This window comes from Coregonus lavaretus (genome assembly GCF_964263955.1).
Source record: "Coregonus lavaretus genome assembly, contig: HAP1_SCAFFOLD_495, whole genome shotgun sequence".
NCBI lineage: Eukaryota > Metazoa > Chordata > Actinopteri > Salmoniformes > Salmonidae > Coregonus > Coregonus lavaretus.
Window position 1 is genome coordinate 324,315 of NW_028156244.1, and position 21,459 is coordinate 345,773.

A 21,459-nucleotide genomic window follows, 5' to 3' on the forward strand; every position below is an offset into this window, starting at 1 on the left:
ACTGAGGGATCTTACAGATAATTGTATGTGTGGGGTACAGAGATGAAGTAGTGATTCAGAAAACATGTTCAACACTATTGCTGTCCATGCATCTTATTATGTGACTTGTTAAGCAAATATTTACTCTTGAACTTATTTAGGCTTGTCATAACAAAGGGGTTGAATACTTATTGACTCAAGATATTTCTGATTTTTTTTATTTATTCATTTGTACAAATTTGTGGGAACTCCTTCAAGACTGTTGGAAAAGCATTCCAGGTGACTACCTCATGAAGCTGGTTGAGAGAATGCCAAGAGTGTGCAAAGCTGTCATCAAGGAAAGGGTGGCTATTTGAAGAATCTCAAATATAAAATATATTTTGATTTGTTTAACACTTTTTTGGTTACTACATGATTCCATATGTGTTATTTCGTAGTTTTGATGTCTTCATTATTATTCTACAATGTAGAAAATAGTAAAAAATAAAGAAAAACCCTTGAATGAGTAGGTGTGTCCAAACTTTTGACTGGGACTGTATATATGAGACAGTTCTTTGTTTTGTGAACACTATAATGCTTTAGCAAGATAATCTACATTTAAGAATAATTTTTAATCTGGACCTGATATAATTTTACAGGGCTCCGAGGACCATTCTGCCTTCGTCCTGCCGTGACTGACAGGTTTTTATGAGATATCAATCACCTTAACAAAGCTGCAGTGTGAGAGAGAGAGAGCCACTGCCAGGGGAGGTCTGACCTGCGGCCTAGCGTGACATTCAGGGAAGGAGAGCTGCTCACCCAGGAAATCCCATTACACCAAAGCATGATGGATATCGCTCCTGGAAAAGCTCATATGTGGTCTGACATATAATTTGTTATAATTTGTAAAAATCATATGGCCACGTTCACATTTCTTTATGTCTTTCATTCTTTCCAAACTCCTCTCTCTCTCCTATACTTTAGCCTACACACAATAGCTCACATACTGAAGGTCCAGAATATTCTGCAGATCCACACATCCGTCTCCTCTGCAGATGGCCAGGAAGTGTCCCAGCCCATGGAGGGTAAAATGGCCCCAGTATGACAACGTATGTCAGTGGGGGAGCTGAGAAGTATGCTAGTGTATTGAATGTACTGTAAACTGTATGAACTTGTCGTCATCATCATATCGTCTCTGCCATGTGGAGCAGTGGAGGCTGATGAGGGGAGGACGGCTCATAATAATGGCTGGAATGGAGTCAATGGAGTGGTATCAAACACATCAACTACGTTGTTTCCATGTGGTTGATACCATTCCATTGACTCCATTCCAGACATTATTATGAGCCGTCCTCCCCTCAGCAGCCTCCACTGATGTGGAGGTAATGTTAACATTAGCATACTCAATTTGTTCAGTTATAATATTAGACAGACTATTGATTGCTTGCACACAAAGGATTTGACTCTTAAATCTTTTTTTTTTACTTCTTCAACCCAGACGTCCATTTTTATAGATGTCTGGGAATTTACTCTATTAAAAATGAAGGACATTAATATGAGATCTCTGTCCATTTTTGGATGCTTAAAGTGAAAAATACATGTTGGACTTTACTGTCCACTGCTTTGTTTCACATTATAAACTCAATAGGCATTTTTTTCTTAATAATCTAAAAACAATATGATATGTTTCTTAATATGGTGCTTTGTATTATTCTGTTACGCCATTACTAGAACATTAGATAGACCACAAAGTGGCTTCATGAAGATACTAATGTCACTATATTGTAGATTGACATAGATGACCCTCCACTGCTTGAACCTGTGTTTTATGTAGAGACGAGTCAGAGAAAAAGGCTATCTACAGTGCATTCGCTATCTGTATAAAGGGGCCCAGGGGAGGTATAGTTTTATTTGCAAACACATGTTATCACTCGTCCTCTGATCAATACCTCCAAACAGCTGATGGCATGCTCCCCACATGGGCAAAGGTGAAGAAAGAAGCCCGCAGACGGTTGATCTTGCAAACTCTGCCCCCAGTGGTGAAATATGGCATACTCTCTCTCGTCCAGTTATAATAACACTCAAACTTGAGAATCTGGCATCTTTTGTCCATAGTAGTCTACTGAAATTACAAATATCAAACATTGATCAGCGGTACTGAAATACCTTGAATTCTCAGCTGACCTGCAATAACTGATAACACACTGTAACGATGACCTTTGATCTGGTCATATACTTTAGTTTTTGCTGCCTTTTTATCCTCAGCCGTTGAAGTGATTAAGATAACGTAGCTCCTTGACTGTATCGGCTGTTTTTTCTCTTCCCAGTGAGTAATGTTTACCTGCCTCCATCTGAACCCTCACCTTTATTATACTCTACTCTGATAAGAGAGTCGCAAACAGACAGTAGGCCAAATCTCAGTGTCTCTCTCTTTCCCTCCTTTGGAAGGCCGTTTGGGATCCATCACACTGATCTGGAACATTAGCTACCAGCTAAATACATACTGGATGACTTGTTCTGTTATACAACCTGAGTAAGAACAGCCTGACAGGAATACTGGGATGAGAAAAGGAAGAATCTAAAAGGTACACATGATTCACTGGGCCAAGGAAAACATCAGCACAGGACAGGAACCAGGACTTTGGAGGCCTGTGACCGAGTGGAGGAATAGCGGCGTCACACAGAATGAGAACACATTGATTTACCTGAACTAGACAATCAGGAAGACACAGAGAGGACTTAAGTGATTGTGCTGAAAAAGTGGGTGATTTTGGAACAGAGTGGTGAACTGAAGAGGAAGGTTGTGCAGCAGTCTGTTCTGGTTCCTTTGTTCATTTAAATCAGACTTTTGTTTTGGGCCTAGTGTGGCCTCCTGAAGCAGTGACCAGAACCATGAAGCTGTCAGGGACCGTGCTGGATCTGGACTCCGCAGACTACAGCACCACCCTTGACCCCTCCTACACCATGCTGGAGTTTGACAACCTCAGGGTGTTTCCTGTAGAGACAGGTATGTCTGGTATAATGACACCTTTACCTGTCTGTCCTTCACTCATAGACTGGTGCACAACAATACCAAAACACTGGTCTGACATTTGAGGGATGGTTTTTGTATGATATTCAAAGGACATTCAAATATTGAATATCCATTCATTTTTATAGGTTCAAATTAATCAGTAGATCTTGGTAGCTTTTTAAAACGTGTTTTTCCATTCAGACGGAAAGAAGGCCAGGCTTACATAAAGAGACCCAGTGCCCTTGGAAGAACATGGTTTTAAAAAGTACTCTCAGGGCTTTAAAATGTAGCTCTCATACACATAGGAATTTGTAAGACCATTTTCTCATGGCATGGATACAATGACATCAGCTCTCATTCCACAAAATGCTGCGAATACAACGGTCATTACTCCCGGCAATACTGGGAGGGTTCTAAAGACCTCCCTCTCCCTCCTCCTCTGTTTTCCCTTATAATCTAATTTGAACTCATCATTATCATCATTAGGAGTCTGTTCTGCTGAATCAGGTCCTTTCTTTAGCACTTTTAAGGAGATGCTTTACCAGCAGACTGCTCTCCAAGGCAGATAGCTGTGTGGCAGATGTATTCTAATCTCTTAATTCAATCGAACTGATCTTTGACCACAGAAAGCATTCTCCATGTTAAATTGTTATCCCTGGCTGCTCAGTCTCCCAACTCTAAGTGTGCAATTTAAATACATTACAGCCTGGGGGCATTGTCCCTGCGACCGCACAAACACTACACCAACAGAGTATATTTGACGGTCAGTGGTTTTAAGAGAGACAATCCTGCAGCGATCGAACACTGACAGGACACAATTTAGAGCAACATTGAGGGAGATTGAATTAAAACTGAGCTCCCAGTGTAAAATTAGCCAGTGGACTTTGGCTTTGCCACTGACCTGAATCTGCTTTAATTAAATGGGGAGTTTCCTCTTCCTCTGAGTAATAAGCAGCAGTGGTTCTCTGAGGGCCTGTGAGTCTGGCAGCCACATACAGCAGTGATATCTCTACCTATAACCCTGCTTTTATTACCCCCTCCAAACCTCATCAGACCTGGGGAACAACACAACACTGCCATTGTTCTTACAGCCCTATAAACTCACAATCAACACATTTCTGCCTTGGAAAGTTGTGCATTTTTCTGTGCAGTACAAGATTATTTCCCTTCACAGAGGTGGAATGAACAGGGATTCATTAATCGCGTTAGCTGATGATGGCGTTGATTAATTATTTGCTCTGTAAACGTGCTTATCTGCTGTCACACAGCGTTGACAATCTCTCAGCTGAGTGATCCGCTCTCTGCAGACGCTCGTGGGGCTTATTAGCTGTTTACTTATTCATCAGCAATGGGGGACCCTCTGTAAAAGTAGAATAGTGTCCTACAAGAACACTATTCCTGTGGTGAGTGATTTAGAAGGAGTCAGGCGCAGGAGGGTAAATCACAGAATAAAAGGTTTATTCCGTAACACAGCGGTGCGCAGCAATGAGTCAAACACTCCAGCGCGGAAATACGGCGCACTGAAAAAACAACAAGGCACACGAGTGAATATCCCGGCGATATAAAATACAAAGAGCTCCACCAAGCTAATCTAACCTCCACAATAAACAATCACACACAAAGACAAGGGGGCAGAGGGAACACTTATACAGGTACTGATGAGGGGATATGAACCAAGTGTGTGTAATAAACAAGACAAAACAAATGGAATGATGAGATGAGGAGCGGCAGTGGCTAGAAGGCCGGTGATGACGAACGCCGAAGCCTGCCCTAACAAGGAGAGGAGGCAGCTTCGGAGGAAGTCGTGACAATTCCATTGTGCATCACCAAAGCTTCCTAATGTTAGCCTGAGGTCATCAGTAATAGACATCCTCGCAAGTGTCAAGAGTCAATTCAACACATACAGTAGCTACACATCAGACCTCCAGTGTGCTGTAGTGTATGAATCTCAATAATTTTCTTATGATTGATTGACAGAGTTGATGATGCTGGAGCCTGCCCCTCTGCTGCTGCAGACCAATGGGAGCGTGTGTTCCATATGTGCAGACAGGGCCACAGGTAAACACTACGGTGCGTCCAGCTGCGACGGCTGCAAGGGCTTCTTCAGGAGGAGCGTCAGGAAGAACCACGCCTACACCTGCAGGTGACACTCATCACCACACAGGTCACTGAAAAAGAGGACTACATCTCAAATGATACCCTATTCCCAATATAGTGCACTATTTTTGATCTGATCCAACATGGTCTCAGAGCATTTTGTATTATTCTGTATGTACTCCACTTAGTATGATATGTTACGTTTTGTGTGGTATGTATTCATTTGTGGATGTCCATCACCCATTTAGTATGATATGTTATGAATTACAATTCATATTATATGTTACGAATTTGCAAAACATATGAGATGTTACGTTAGCAAGGCTAGGGGTTAGAGTTAAGTTTAAGACTAGGTTAAAGGGTTAGGGGAAGGGTTAGCTAAATGGGTTATGGTTAGGGGAAGTGTTAGCTAAAAGGGTTCAGGTTAGAGGAAGGGTTAGCTAACATGCTAAGTAGTTACAACGTAGCTAAAAAGTAGTAAGTAGGTGAAAAGTTGCTAATTAGCTAAAATGATAAAGCTGTCCGTGATGAGATTTGAACTCGCAACCTATGGGTTGCTAGTCGTTCGTGTTATATGCCCACCCAACCACCCTACTTTAAGTCACCATCTGTCTTATGTAACCATACCAAACGTAACATACTATATTATACTAATTTGAGTTTACATTTACTATGTTATGTCTAGTCTATGAGACCAGGCTGGATCCCCATATAGTGCGCTACTTTTGACCTGAGACACAAAAATAAGGCGCTAAATGGGAAATAGAGTGTCATTTGAGATACAACCAAGGTTCTGTTAGAACTGCAGATCATTGGAATGATTATTAGGCGCCTCCGACCCACAGTACAATACAGAGACGCATTTACTGCCAATGACTAGGGCAGCTGGTAAAAAAGTGTTGCTGCAATTCTGGTAAAGTAATTTCATTCACTTTTTCTGGTAGTACGATTCTCAACCACATCCATTGTCAAGTGAGATGTATGAAAGTTGCAATGGCCTAGAATAGAAAGCCAACTTCTGGGTCATAGTCTCTGGGTTTTGTTCAGACAAAGAGACAATAACCTTAATACAGTGATTGAAGACTCCAAGTCAATGGTGTGATGAGTTTTACTCTCTCACATGTGAGAAGTCGATTTTACCACACTGTATGGACTATAGGAGTTGTCATTTCGCAGGTTTCTATGAAAGGTGGCTACATGTCTAGAACTAAGTGTTAGGAGCCTGTCTGAACATGTGTATGCCCACACACAGAAATTGTACAGCACTGATCTGACGCCATCACAATTACAGAAGTCCATAGTGTGAGACTTGTGTCTGATTGTGTGTTACATAATCTTACAACTCTTGTCTTGTATTGAAGTTTATCTAATTGTGTGTGTGTGTGTGTGTGTGTGTGTGTGTGTGTGTGTGTGTGTGTGTGTGTGTGTGTGTGTGTGTGTGTGTGTGTGTGTGTGTGTGTGTGTGTGTGTGTGTGTGTGTGTGTGTGTGTGTGTGTGTGTGTGTGTGTGTGTGTGTGTCGGCAGGTTCAGCAGGCAATGTGTTGTGGACAAAGACAAGAGGAACCAATGCCGTTACTGCAGGCTTCGGAAATGTTTCCGAGCAGGCATGAGAAAGGAAGGTGAGAGAGATGGTTTGTTGTTTAATCATGACACAGATGTTACATACTGTATGGTACCACACTACATAATAATTACACAACTCAATGCCACATTATTCATTCAAAATAGATTTTTAAAGCCTGCCAGTACACACACGCACACACACACGAAACATTTTGTTTTTAAAGCCATAAGCATATATGCAAGTTGACAAATCACAATATTTACCCACATTGCATAACCATGTCCAACGCCAAGAGGGACATTGGGGTTGGCAGGCACGTCAGGTGGTGGTGGGTAGTGGGGGCTGAGGCAGGGGTACTGAGTTGGGTATAGTCTACAGTCCTAGAAAAAAGGGTGCTATCTCAAATCAAATTGTATTTGTCACATGCTTCATAAGCAACAGAATAATAGAAAGATAATAACATGAGTAATAAATAAACAATGAGTAAGGATAACTTGGCTATATACACAGTTACCAGTACCAAGTCCATGTGCAGTGTTATCTAGAAGCTAAAAGGGTTTATTGGCTATTCCCATAGGAGAACCCTTTGAAGAACACTGTTTGGTTCCTGGTAGAACCCTCTACATGGAACCCAAAAGGGTTCTACCTGGAACCAAAAAGGGTTATCCTATGGGGACAGCCGAAGAACCCTTTTGGAATCCTTTTTTCCAAGAGTGTATGCACCACTCACTGTGGGGGAAAAGCAACAAGATCAACATGCCTCTCTCTTGAGCAATACTGAGTGAGTGGCTGTTAGCAGTGTCCTGTAGACCTTATCTTCCACTGGCTGCCGCAGATAACCAGGAGAGAGAGACGGGATTAGAGGATCCATGAATGGCCCCTCACATGAATAATTAACATGGCTGAGCATGGGCAAATATTTGCTCTGGCTTTTTCAAGAGAGACATGCTTCTCTCTGCTGAGCCCTCGGTCCAGGAGAATGTTACATAAGAGAGAAACTGAAGCTGAGCCCCCTTAGTGATGGTCATGGAGAAGGATTCAAACATTTGCCATATTAATTTTGCAGACCACTCAAATAGCATTTAGTAAAAAGCAAAGCTATGCCACAAAATGTCAGAACATGCCATTTTTAAATGGTGTATAAGCCTTTGGTTTAATGTGTTTCAATTGTACATTAATCCGGACAACAAATTCTAACAAACCGTTTTTGCCAACGATCATTAATTGTACTCCTCCTATTCTCCTTGCTGAATGTCTACAGCCACATCCAATCTATCACTTCACTTATGCTCCATGGAGGACTAATTTGTGACATCATCACCCACGGCCATGTCTCCAAGGCAGAGGTCTCTCTCTCTCTGTCTCTGCAGCTCCAGTTTGATTAATAGGGTCCTGATTGGCTGCTGAGAGGTCAGCTGTGGTGACTGACTGCTCTCAGACTGGGGCTTGTTGTCTGACTTTGTGGGGCAGACTGGAATCAGGATGAGGTCATCCATTGTAATGACACAGGCACAGAGGTCACCATGAGACAGTCTCCTCTGTCGGACACAATCCCAACCATCAGGCCCTGTACAGTCAGCCTCCCGTCATGCCTTCCTTTGCCTAATTACATAGTCAGGTTTAATATGTTGGCAGAATCAGAATCAAAGTTAGAGATGTTACTTTTCATACAATGGGGAATTTGGAAACATTCCAAAATTGAATTTGCTCTGAAATAGTCTCAATACAGATGAGTGTCAAAATTAAATGTATAACCAAGATTTTACTGAGTTACAGTTCATATAAGGAAGTCAGTCAATTGAAATAAATTAGGCCCTAATCTATGGATTTCACATGACTGGGAATACAGATATGCATCTGTTGGTCACAGATACAGTGGGGGAAAAAAGTATTTAGTCAGCCACCAATTGTGCAAGTTCTCCCACTTAAAAAGATGAGAGAGGCCTGTCATTTTCATCATAGGTACACGTCAACTATGACAAACAAAATGAGAAAAAAAATTCCAGAAAATCACATTGTAGGATTTTTAATGAATTTATTTGCAAATTATGGTGGAAAATAAGTATTTGGTCAATAACAAAAGTTTCTCAATACTTTGTTATATACCCTTTGTTGGCAATGACACAGGTCAAACGTTTTCTGTAAATCTTCACAGGGTTTTCACACACTGTTGCTGGTATTTTGGCCCATTCCTCCATGCAGATCTCCTCTAGAGCAGTGATGTTTTGGGGCTGTCGCTGGGCAACACAGACTTTCAACTCCCTCCAAAGATTTTCTATGGGGTTGAGATCTGGAGACTGGCTAGGCCACTCCAGGACCTTGAAATGCTTCTTACGAAGCCACTCCTTCGTTGCCCGGGCGGTGTGTTTGGGATCATTGTCATGCTGAAAGACCCAGCCACGTTTCATCTTCAATGCCCTTGCTGATGGAAGGAGGTTTTCACTCAAAATCTCTCGATACATGTCCCCATTCATTCTTTCCTTTACACAGATCAGTCGTCCTGGTCCCTTTGCAGAAAAACAGCCCCAAAGCATGATGTTTCCACCCCCATGCTTCACAGTAGGTATGGTGTTCTTTGGATGCAACTCAGCATTCTTTGTCCTCCAAACACGACGAGTTGAGTTTTTACCAAAAAGTTCTATTTTGGTTTCATCTGACCATATGACATTCTCCCAATCCTCTTCTGGATCATCCAAATGCACTCTAGCAAACTTCAAACGGGCCTGGACATGTACTGGCTTAAGCAGGGGGACACGTCTGGCACTGCAGGATTTGAGTCTCTGGCGGCGTAGTGTGTTACTGATGGTAGGCTTTGTTACTTTGGTCCCAGCTCTCTGCAGGTCATTCACTAGGTCCCCCCGTGTGGTTCTGGGATTTTTGCTCACCGTTCTTGTGATCATTTTGACCCCACGGGGTGAGATCTTGCGTGGAGCCCCAGATCGAGGGAGATTATCAGTGGTCTTGTATGTCTTCCATTTCCTAATAATTGCTCCCACAGTTGATTACTTCAAACCAAGCAGCTTACCTATTGCAGATTCAGTCTTCCCAGCCTGGTGCAGGTCTACAATTTTGTTTCTGGTGTCCTTTGACAGCTCTTTGGTCTTGGCCATAGTGGAGTTTGGAGTGTGACTGTTTGCGGTTGCGGACAGGTGTCTTTTATACTGATAACAAGTTCAAACAGGTGCCATTAATACAGGTAACGAGTGGAGGACAGAGGAGCCTCTTAAAGAAGAAGTTACAGGTCTGTGAGAGCCAGAAATCTTGCTTGTTTGTAGGTGACCAAATACATATTTTCCACCATAATTTGCAAATAAATTCATAAAAAATCATACAATGTGATTTTCTGGATTTCTTTTCTCAATTTGTCTGTCATAGTTGATGGGTACCTATGATGAAAATTACAGGCCTCTCTCATCTTTTTAAGTGGGAGAACTTGCACAATTGGTGGCTGACTAAATACTTTTTTCCCCCACTGTACCTAAAAAAAAACAATGGGCCTCAGGAACACGTCACAGTATCTCAGTGCATTCAAATCGCCATTGATCAAATGCAATTGTGTTCGTTGTCCGTACCATATGCCTGCCCATACCATAACCCCACCGCCACTATGGGACACTCTGTTCACAACGTTGACATCAGCAAACCGCTCGCCCACATGACGCCGTACACGTGGTCTGCGGTTGTGAGGCCAGTTGGACGTACTGCCAAATTCTCTAAAACAACGTTGGAAGTGGCTTATGGTAGAGAAATTAACATAAAATTATCTGGCAACAGCTCTGGTGGACATTCCTGCAGTCAGCATGCCAATTGCATGCTCCCTCAAAACTTGAGGCATCTGTGGCATTGTGTTGTGTGATTTTAGAGTGGCCCTTTATTGTCCCCAGCACAAGGTGCACCTGTGTAATGATCATGCTGTTTAATCAGCTTCTTGATATGCCACACCTGTCAGCTGGATAGATTATCTTGGCAAAGGAGAAATGCTCACTAACAGGGATGTAAACAAATTAGAGAAATAAGCTTTTTGTGCGTATGGAACATTTCTGGGATCTTTTATTTCAGCTCATGAAACATGGGACCAACACTTTACATGTTTGCGTTTATATTTTTGTTCAGTGCAGGTGTATGCTGTAATTACAACATTACCCTCCATTTTGTTCAGTGTAGGTGTATGCTGTAATTACAACATTAACCCTCCACTGAGTAAAACAGTGAGCACAAGAAATCCAGGGACTTTCCTGACCGTCTCTCCCTCCCTCCTATTCTTTTATTTCCAGCCGTGCAGAACGAGCGGGACCGCATCAGTAGCCGCAGAGGAGAGGGACAGGGGCTGGGCACCCTGTCCATCAGTGTACTGCTACAGGCAGAGGCCAGCATGTATCAGGTAAGAGACTGTCACTATAAAAACCTCTCCCTATTCACAACCACAAAGTGCTCCAGAGGCTTCCATTTCCCATCCAGCCCAGAGTAAAGCCCCTTATCTGTTTCTCAGAAACACAGCAGTGGCAGGGCTAGAGATGGAGAGGATATAGGCTGCACTTTAGACGGCCGGCCATTAAGGTCCCCTGGAGATTCTAGCTGCAGGCTGGATTCAGTTACTTCTTAGAAATTGCGAAATTGCCCAGAGAGACTCACATCTGATTACAGCAGTCCTATTTAATTGCAGTGCCTGGGTTTGGATTGTGTGCCAGTGTTCAATTGGCTTCAAATACATAATAACAACCAGATATCCTCTTTGCATGCGAAAGGAATGCAGCAGAAATTAATTGGATGATTGACAAATGAACCACAAAATGAGGCCGGGCTGTTTTCCATTTGGATCTAGTTTTCATGCAATGTCTCCTCAATGTGAGCTGTGTGCTGGACTCTGATCACCATCCAACAGCATTGTTCCAGAGACAGACCCACCAACAACACACATCCAAATTCTCATCTTACACCCTTATATTCTCTATTACCACCATTCTCTGAAGTGACCTTTCCCCCACCCAATACCCTACCTGCCTCTGCATGCTCTGCCCTTCACGATTGTCCAAGCATCCATCATCTCACCCCTCCACCCTGCCCCATCCATCTCCTCCAACCCTCTCTTCATTCTCACATTACACTGACACCTAGGGCCAATGTGGAACCTCTCATTATTGTGTGCCACTCTCAGTTTCCAGCCCTGACCTCCCCTATGAGCTGTGACATCAACACCAAGAAGATAGCGCGCGTGGGGGACGTGTGTGAGTCCATGAAGCAGCAGCTCCTCCTGCTGGTGCAGTGGGCCAAGCGCATCCCCGAGTTCTGCAGCCTCCCCGTTGACGACAGGGTATGGAACTATGGATGTTAGCCTACTTAATGTGTCTGTCTGAACATGTGAGCTGCACCTGTCTAAGCAGGCGGTCACATTCAGCCCAGCTGTCTTTGTGTTGGGTTTTGGATCACTAGCTGTTGGGATACTCATGTTGCAGGGAGGGCTGTCTGTGTAATGGCTGCTGTGTGTTGTTTCTGTGCTGTGTCTGGTCTGTGTGCAGGTATCCCTGTTACGAGCCCACTCTGCTGAACACCTCATCCTAGGGGTGGCTCGACGCTCCCTACCTTACAATGACATTATCCTTCTGGGTAAAATATATAGATGTCAGCTGAGTCTGGGATGTGCCCTCTTCTTTGTTATAGAATGAATACATTATTTACCCAATGTTTGATATTCTCTATCTTCGATGCTGGTAATGTGGACTAGCTATACTGCTTTTACCATATGTCTATATTGATAAAGGAAGCAGACTTACCTAATGTATAAGGTTATACTTATGGTTTTACTTAACTTACATTATAAGTAAGTATTTAATATGTGGATTGGGTTTGCAGGTAATTACTTTGTGATCCCAGTGAGCGGTGCTGAGGTGGAGGTGTCCAGAGTGGCAGCCCGGATCCTGGAGGAGCTGGTCAGGCCTCTGAGAGAGCTGGACATCACTGACAGCGAGTTCGCCTGCCTCAAAACCATAGTCTTCTTCGCTCCTGGTCAGTCAGTCCTTTGGTCGCCACCAGCCATCCCCCTTCCCCTCCTCCCCCCTCCTCACCTCTTCTTACCTCTCCTCTGTCCTCAGACAAAGGAAGAGACTTTCGCCAGGAATCTTTTTATTTCAGTTGTTCTCTCCTGGGACTCTCTCTGCCCTCTGTGCTCTGTCCTTGGCACCCTGTTGGTTTGTCCTGGCCTGGAGGTCTGGTTTCATCGTGTTCTGGGAAACTAACTATTAATAACTATTCATATCTGGGCGAGGTCCTGGTCTTGGCATGGAGAGGTGACTGGCTACTGGACTTTACAGCCTGTTGGCCTGAGGTGGTGATTACAGCAGCAGAGCCAGGCCACCGGTCTGACAGACTGACTGGCCAAACTGGCACAGCAGTACAGAGCAGTACACAGCAGTACACAGCATTACACAGCAGCACCAGGCTAAGTCTGACACAGATGACTGACTACCTACAGAAATAAACACACCGTGTGCTCAGCTCTGTCCTCTGTGACCCTGCCCTGTTACCTTTACCCAACCTTTCTCTAATCATTTCAGTTTAGTTTATCACACATAATGCATTTCAATTAGTAAAAAAGTATATTGTATAATGTCCCCACTGCAATCCCATCTCTCTCTATTCTCCTAGGGCCGCAGCGTGAGGATTTGTCTCCCTTAATCTCCTATTCATTCTCTCTGTCTCAGGGCTGTGTTATAGGAATTGTTTGTTTCACAATGGCTTCACTCTGTCTCTCTGTATAAGCATACTGTACATGTATGTGTCTCTCATGTACAGTGCATTCGGAAAGTATTCAGACCCCTTGACTTTTTCCAAATTTTGTTACGTTACAGCCTTATTCTAAAATGGATGAAATAGTTTTTCCCCCCTCATCAATCTACACACAATACCCCATATTGACAAAGCAAAAACAGGTTTTTAGAAATGTTTGCTCATTTATTAAAAATTTAAAACTGAAATATGACATTTACATAAGTATTCAGACATTTTACTCAGTACTTTGTTGAAGCAACTTTGGCAGCGATTATAGCATTGAGTCTTCTTGGGTATGACGCTACAAGCTTGGCAAACCTGTATTTGGGGAGTTTCTCCCATTCTTCTCAGCAGATGCTCTCAAGCTCTGTCAGGTTGGATGGGGAGCATTGCTGCTCAGCTATTTTCAGGTCTCTCCAGAGATGTTAGATGGGATTCTAGTCCGGGCTCTGGCTGGGCCACTCAAGGACATTCAGAGACTTGTTCCGAAGCCACTCCTGCGTTGTCTTGGCTGTGTGCTTAGGGTCATTGTCCTGTTGAAAGGTGAACCTTCGCCCCAGTCTGAGGTCCTGAGCGCTCTGGAGCAGGTTCTCAACAAGGATCTCTCTGTACTTTGCTCCGTTCATCTTTCCCTCAATCCTGACTAGTCTCCCAGTCCCTGCCGCTGAAAAACATCCCCACAGCATGATGCTGCCACCACCATGCTTCATCGTAGGGATGGTGCCAGGTTTCCTCCAGACGTGACACTTGGCTTTCAGGCCAAAGAGTTCAATCTTGGTTTCATCAGACCAGATAATCTTGTTTCTCATGGTCTGAGAGTCTTTAGGGGCCTTTTGGCAAACTCCAAGCAGGCCTGTCATGTGTCTTTTACTGAGGAGTGGCTTCCGTCTGGCCACTCTACCATAAAGGCCTGATTGGTGGAGTGCTGCAGAGATGGTTGTCCTTATGGAAGATTCTCCCATCTCCACAGAGGAACTCTAGAGCTCTGTCAGAGTGACCATTGGGTTCTTGGTCACTTCCCTGACCAAGGCCCTTCTCCCCCGATTGCTCAGTTTGGCCGGGCGGCCAGCTCTAGGAAGAGTCTTGGTGGTTCCATGCTTCTTCCATTTAAGAATGATGGAGGCCACTGTGTTCTTGGGGACTTTCAATGCTGCAGAAATGTTTTGGTACCCTTCCCCAGATCTGTGCCTCGACACAATCCTGTCTCGGAGCTCTACGGACAATTCTTTCGACCTCATGGCTTGGTTTTTGCTCTGACATGCACTGTCAACTGTGGGACATTTATGTAGACAGGTGTGTGCCTTTCCAAATCATGTCCAATCAATTGAATTTACCACAGGTGGACTCCAATCAAGTTGTAGAAACATCTCAAGGATGATAAATGGAAACAGGATGCACCTGAGCTCAATTTCGAGTCTCATAGCAAAGGGTCTGAATACTTATGTAAATAAGGTATTTCTGTTTTTTATTTTTAATACATTTGCAAACATTTCTAAAAACCTGTTTTGGCTTTGTCATTATGGGGTATTGTGTGTAGATTGCTGAGGATTTTTATATATTTAATCAATTTTAGAATAAGGCTGTAACGTGACAAAATGTGGAAAAAGTCAAGGGGTCTGAATACTTTCCGAAGGCACTGTATTTAAAGATGGCGCCGTACTGTATGGCTGCCGTCTTGCGTGCTCTGACCCAACTTTGCTATTTTGTGATTCTTTTGGCTTTCATAATTTCCTATGATCTACGAAGTCTTTTGAACATCAGATCGGCAGTTACCAACCTAAATTCTGGCTTCAACTTCGACTTCAACTCATCTGCCCTGGGCTCTTTGTGTACCTCCAACCAATTCTTCAGGCTACCCAAGAGGAAACACTAGTGAAAAAGAGGCAGGAGAGCGGGCATCCTGGTGAGACTAAGGCGAAGGGAAAACCGGGCACGACTTCCCTCCATTCTATTGGCTAATGTACAGTCACATGATAATAAGATGGATTACCCCCGATCGCAGATTTGCTATCAACGGGACTCTCGTAACTGCAATATTCTCTGTTTTTCTAAAACATGGTTTCGGACAAGATACCCCCCATGGCTATCCAACTTCATGGATTCAACTATTCACACTGTGCAGACCCTGGCGCAGTGGAAGTCTTCACCTATTGTTCACCTGTCTTGGAATACCTGATGGTCAAATGCCGACCCTTCTACCTCCCAAGACAGTTTCCTCTGTTATCATGACTGCTGTATACACTGAGGGTACAAGTTTGCCCGACAACACGACGGTGGTAGGTCTGATCACCAACAGCGATGAGACAGCCTACCGGGAGGAGGTCAGAGACCTTGAAGTGTGGTGCCAGGATTACAACCTCTCCCTCAAAACCCATCCACATCAATGGGGCCACAGTGGAGAGGGTCATGAGCTTCAAGTTCCTCTGTGTCCACATCACTGAGGACTTAACATGGTCCTCTCACACCAGCACAGTCGTGAAGAAGGCACAGCAGCGCCTCTTCTCCTCAGAAGGCTGAAACGATATGGCATGGCCCCTCAGATCCTTAGGAACTTTTACAGCTGCACCATCAAGAGCATCCTGCTGGTTGTATCACTGTCTGGTATGGCAACTGCAACACCCTCGACCGGAAGGCCCTACAGAGGGTGGTGTGGATGGCCCAGCGCATCATTGGGGGTGAGATCCCAGCCATCTAAGATGTACATGCCAGGCGGTGTCTGCGAAAGGCCTGAAAAATTGCCCAACTCCAGCCACCGAGACATGGACTGTTCTCCAAGCTCCCGTCCGGCAGGCGGTATCGGTGCATCAAGGCTCAGACCAATAGACTCCTAAACAGCTTCCATCTCCTGGCCATAAGACTGTTAAATGGCTAACAACTATTGCTCCCCCTCACACCTACGCTGCTGTTAAAATTAATATTGATTAGATTTATTACTACCACTACGCTGCTGTTCATTGATTATTGATTGCCATTACCATTAGTATCAATCTATTTATCCTGCTACTGGTCACTATTACTCCTGTTTACATGTATACTGTATATTAGCATTGGAATATTACCATAAGTACATGTATTTATATATTCCTGCTACCAGTCACTTTTCAGCCCTGTTTACATGTATATCCATCTATCATGCCTACACTGAAACTCTTACACACACACACACTCACACTAACACTTACACACATAAACTCACATACACACACTCACCACCACGCACCCACCCACCACGTATACTGCTGCCATGCTGTTTGCTATTATTATTATTATTATTATTATTATTATAATCCTGCTACCAGTCACTTTCTCCTAATCCCAGCCTTTATGTACATATCTACCTCAACTATTCCAGTATCCCTGTATTGTACATATGGTACTGGCACTGACCCTGTATAAAGCTTCCTCTTTTATGTCTTATTTCTCGTATGTTTGTTGTTGTTGTTGTTTCTTATTAGTTATACTTTTTTATATTGAATATTGCACTGTTGGGTAAGTTAAGCATTTCACTTTACTTGTGCATGTGACAAATAGAACTTGAACTTATACTCTGGTACCCTGTCCCTCCCTACATCTGTTAGTGCTAGGACTGCAGTATACATGTCTTTCATACTCTCTCTCTCTCTCTCTCTCTCTCTCTCTCTCTCTCTCTCTCTCTCTCTCTCTCTCTCTCTCTCTCTCTCTCTCTCTCTCGCTCTCTCTCTCGCTCTCTCTCTCTCTCTCTCTCTCTCTCTCTCTCTCTCTCTCTCTCTCTCTCTCTCTCTCTCTCTCTCTCTCTCTCTCTCTCTCTCTCTCTCTCTCTCTCTCTCTCTCTCTCTCTCTCTCTCTCTCTCTCTCTCTCTCTCTCTCTCTCTCTCTCTCTCTCTCTCTTTCTCTCTCTCTCTCTCTGATTGCAGTATTAACCCTACCTCTCACCCCCTGTCTCTCAGACTGCCCAGGGCTGGAGGCCCCTCAGAGAGTGCGGCGGCTGCGTTTCCAGGCCCAGGTGCTGCTGGACGAGGCCACTTGTGAGCAGCGGGGGCGTTTTGGGGAGCTGCTGCTGATGCTGCCCCCCCTGCAGAGTGTGGCCTGGCAGATGGTGGAGACCCTGCAGCTGGCCAGGCTCCTGGGGGAGCCCAGCGTGGACAGCCTGCTGCAGGAGATGCTACTGGGAGAGGGGGCCACTGGGGGCCTGGGACAACGCACAGGGCACGGTACGCTCCAGAGGGGAGATACTTACAGTAAAAACCTTCAAACTGAATACCCCTAACTTTCACTGGGTTGCCTTACAGGTCAACCACAGAGGTCAATAACAACTCAAACCTAAAATAGGTCAACTTTCAATTCCCACAATCTAATCTGTCCACTGTGCATTGTGTCTTCAATTATGTTGTTACATACTGTTTCATGGTGAGCTCTCATTATTGACTTGAGAGTATTCTTAATGAGGGTAACCTTTGTGCTGTCATGGTAACTAGATCAGTGTAGTAGTGTAGTAGTATACAGTTATTCTCTTCTCTGGTCCTCCTCAGGTTCTAACTCAAATGTAATGGCGTTCCCCCCACCCCAAGATCACACCCTGTCTCAGGACCTACTAGGAGGCCATGTTGGGTTGCCTAGCAACTTCACATCAGTCATCCTACCTGTCCCTAGCTGTGAGTACCCCCAAGTCCATATACATTGTCTACTAGTATGCATTAGTTAGCTAGAGCAAACAAATACATCATAATCACCTTGCATTACACTTTTATACACACACACACACACCTGTAATTAGCGGTGCAGCAGGTGCGTGAAACCTCAGACGCTGGTTTCCTGCCTGTGTCCCGGACTGAGTCAGGTTTGCTTCACTGAGATCTCCTCACAACACCAAGCAACATGGTGCTCCTAAGTAATAGTCTGTCTCGCCAGCCTCATGGTGCTCCACAGCAGCTGTGGAAAGAGACTACCTGAGTAATGCCCCTACGCTGTCAAAACAGAGAAATAGCACACAGTGATCTCACCGTCCCCAGTGTTTTATCACCCTCACAGAGCCAGCCTGGCCCTACAGGGGGCACATGGCCCAGACTGCTCCCCTTGTTTCAGGCCCTCTAACCCAGCCTCGCTTCACGGGAACCAGGGCCCTCTCCCCAGCCTGGTCGTCAGGCTCAGTCCCTACAGCTCTGAGCTCACCTGAGGGATGTTGATGTCTGTCTCCCATCATTAATATTCCTATAATTATCACCTTTGTGTCTTTTTTTAGGGGATTAGCTCACCAACAGTAACTTAATGTACTGAAAGAGTACTGTTATGGACCTGTAGTAAAAGCCATGCGGTTTCAGTCTCAGTGCGTGTAATGCCAGTCTGATGCCTGTCTCTCTCCAACAGCTCTGCCAGTGGTGCCTCTGGTGCCCACACAGACTGGCACTGAGGTGTACAGACATGGGGAGGGGGCAGACATGCCCATAGAGTCTGCCCACGGCATGCCCATGGCTCCTGTCCACACCTGCCTCTGAGAAGCAGACCAAGCAGCAGCAGCTACTCAACCAGAGAGGAGAAAAACAGCTGTGTGGGCTAAACATGCACACACATCCAATCCGGCCCGCGGTTGGTTTGAGTAAAATGTTTTGTTTTTTTGGGGTGGGGGGACAAACTCAGAATACTTTACATTGACTAAAACCAAATTGAAACTGAGTAGGAATGATAATGGACCTATATTCATACCGTTTCTTGACTGTGTCCAGCTCGCTAATCATCACTGAAATGAAAGCTAGACAGTCAGGGAGCATCAAACATTTTAAAAACGTTTTTATTTATATTTGATGGCGAGGAAATACAACACATTTTCAGTACAGCCCTACGAACCTAGTTGAAGACCGAATGCGGCCCCTGGGGCAAAATGAGTTTGACACCCCTGACCAGGTGTTGGTGCATCCAGGCCGTACTACTACATGAACACAACATGAAGTAGAGGCTGTTACTTAGACACTAGTAACCCAAAGATGGACTTTGACTCAGCCAGCCAATCCTCTCTCTTATCCACCTCTGCACAATGCACACTGGGAATATGATGCATACAATTAATAATTGATCAGGAATTGTTCTTTATGTTAACCATTCACTGACAATTACAATCATCAAATCAATCAAGATCACAGCTCAATAGTATGTTATCTTTATTAGATCATGGTTGGGTGAGTGAGTTGTGTTGGCATGTTAATGAATGACAATAGTGATGTGGCCGTGGTGAAGTAAGAACCATTTCATGTTGTTTATCATCAGGATCAAAGTCCATGCAGATGTTGGTACTGTTAAACTTCTTAAAGTTACTCGTAAAAGGGAAAAAAAGGAAATAAATGAAAAATAAATATTTAGAGCCTGCAAACTGTGTTGTGTATCTCTTGCTTTGGATAGATGTTAGGTTTTATTCTGTAGGTGTGTAGGCCTATTATGTGAACTGATACTTTGTAAGAGGCTACTTACTGTAAGAAAATCATTCACTGATGACTGTGAGTGTAGGATATGTAACATAACTGCAGAGGGCGCACTAAGCCTGTTCAGAAAATCTGACTGTTCCTCTTTTCCTTTGAGCACGAGGCAAACCTTCTCATACTGAGATGACCAACTCTTGGCAGGTTATCCAGGGTCACTCACTGACTGTCATGGGTCAGATATTACATGGGCTATAGACAGAAATGGTGAAAGGAGAAAAATCTATTAGAGACTTTCTCTTCCCTCACCCAGACTTTAAGTGGTGTTTTTGGAGTTATGTTCATATCTCTCTCTGTACATGAGAAAGTATGCATGTCAGTGTGAAGGAGGGACACATCTCTTTTATTTTATTTTTTTTATACAGGGTTTTTTCTGTTTTTTACTGTTGAGAGTTAGAATACTGGAATACACAAGGTGCAATTTCGAAATTTGGCTGTGCATCTGCAGTTGTTCTCTTGTTTATCAGTCACTGACAGTTACTCATAGCCATGTCAGCTAACAATTTTTAGATTGGTAAGTTAGTCTAGCCAGCTATCTAAACTTGTAATAATCATGGCCAAATACCAACCGGGCACGCAGGGCATGTGCCCAGGGGCCCTGAACTCCAGGGGGCCCCAATCGATTTTGTTAGTCACTCTCACTCAGATATCATTAACATGGCATAAGTCTTGGCTACGTCCGGCCCTGGATGCCAGTTAAAGTTAATGGGCACATTGGCCAGAGGGGTGATGATGGAGAGGGGGCACAGGAGAGGGGCTCAGAGGGGGTACTATTACTCATCAGAGTAAAGGGCGGGGAATAGCAGAATGAAAGGCCCGCTCCCTGACCGCCCCCAGCCTGTGTGTTTATTTTGAAACCCAAAATATCAAATCAATACAGAAATAGAGCACAGAGTGTCTTCTACTTCTCTCTGGGGACAACGGCACCCGTTACTACAACAGGGGGTATAATCTAAACAGATCTTTATTAGTAGTTAACCCTTCATTCAAAAGGCCCATTCACCTGTTAGGCACACACACACAGGAGTTATTATTGAAGCGCTTAATGGCTGATGGGTCATCTCTCTCCATGTGCGGCAGTGCCAAACTCAGCATCACACACAATGCCACCCTGTATGCCCACCTGGGGCTGACATTAAACCCTGTAAAACTGTGTTATTCACGCTTATACAAGATTATATAATAGTAGTTCCATTTGATTTCTATCTACGCTTGTTACCCAATGTGCTGTAATAGGAAACATGAAACAGCCATTTCCTCACAGAGAGTGGAAGTTTTCATGGAGTTTACATTTCAGTGACAGAATATGTATGTGCTACGCCTGTGCTCTAGTCAGCCACTTTAACTCAGTATGATTCATTTCAATAATAAACCATTCGTTTGTTGCTGTAGCTAGCAGCCATGGAGGACATTGGACTAGCCTAACACGGTGCTGCTGAGGACAGCATAGCTAGGGGCGCATTGTGAATGGTGGTTCCCATCAAAGTTAAGACTACAAATGAATGGTGCATCATTCTTGGTAATATTGTCTTACAATGGCAATATGAAAGTACAAAGTCCTCAAAAATATGACTAATGGCAAACTAATTAAATTATTATAGAAAATATTTTGGGTC

The 21,459-nt window shown here is 44.1% G+C and overlaps 1 protein-coding gene across 1 annotated transcript; it reads left to right on the forward strand.

Moving 5' to 3' along the window:
- Positions 1-1,953: 1,953 nt before the first annotated feature.
- LOC311126569 (hepatocyte nuclear factor 4-beta-like) lies at positions 1,954-19,731 on the forward strand. The gene is made up of 10 exons (XM_084200561.1): positions 1,954-2,965; positions 4,949-5,114; positions 6,593-6,687; positions 10,907-11,013; positions 11,788-11,943; positions 12,149-12,236; positions 12,483-12,635; positions 17,324-17,587; positions 17,906-18,028; positions 18,741-19,731. The coding sequence occupies exons 1-10, from the start codon at positions 2,851-2,853 to the stop codon at positions 18,866-18,868; spliced, it is 1,395 nt and encodes a 464-aa protein (XP_084056687.1). The 5' UTR covers positions 1,954-2,850; the 3' UTR covers positions 18,869-19,731.
- Positions 19,732-21,459: the final 1,728 nt, after the last annotated feature.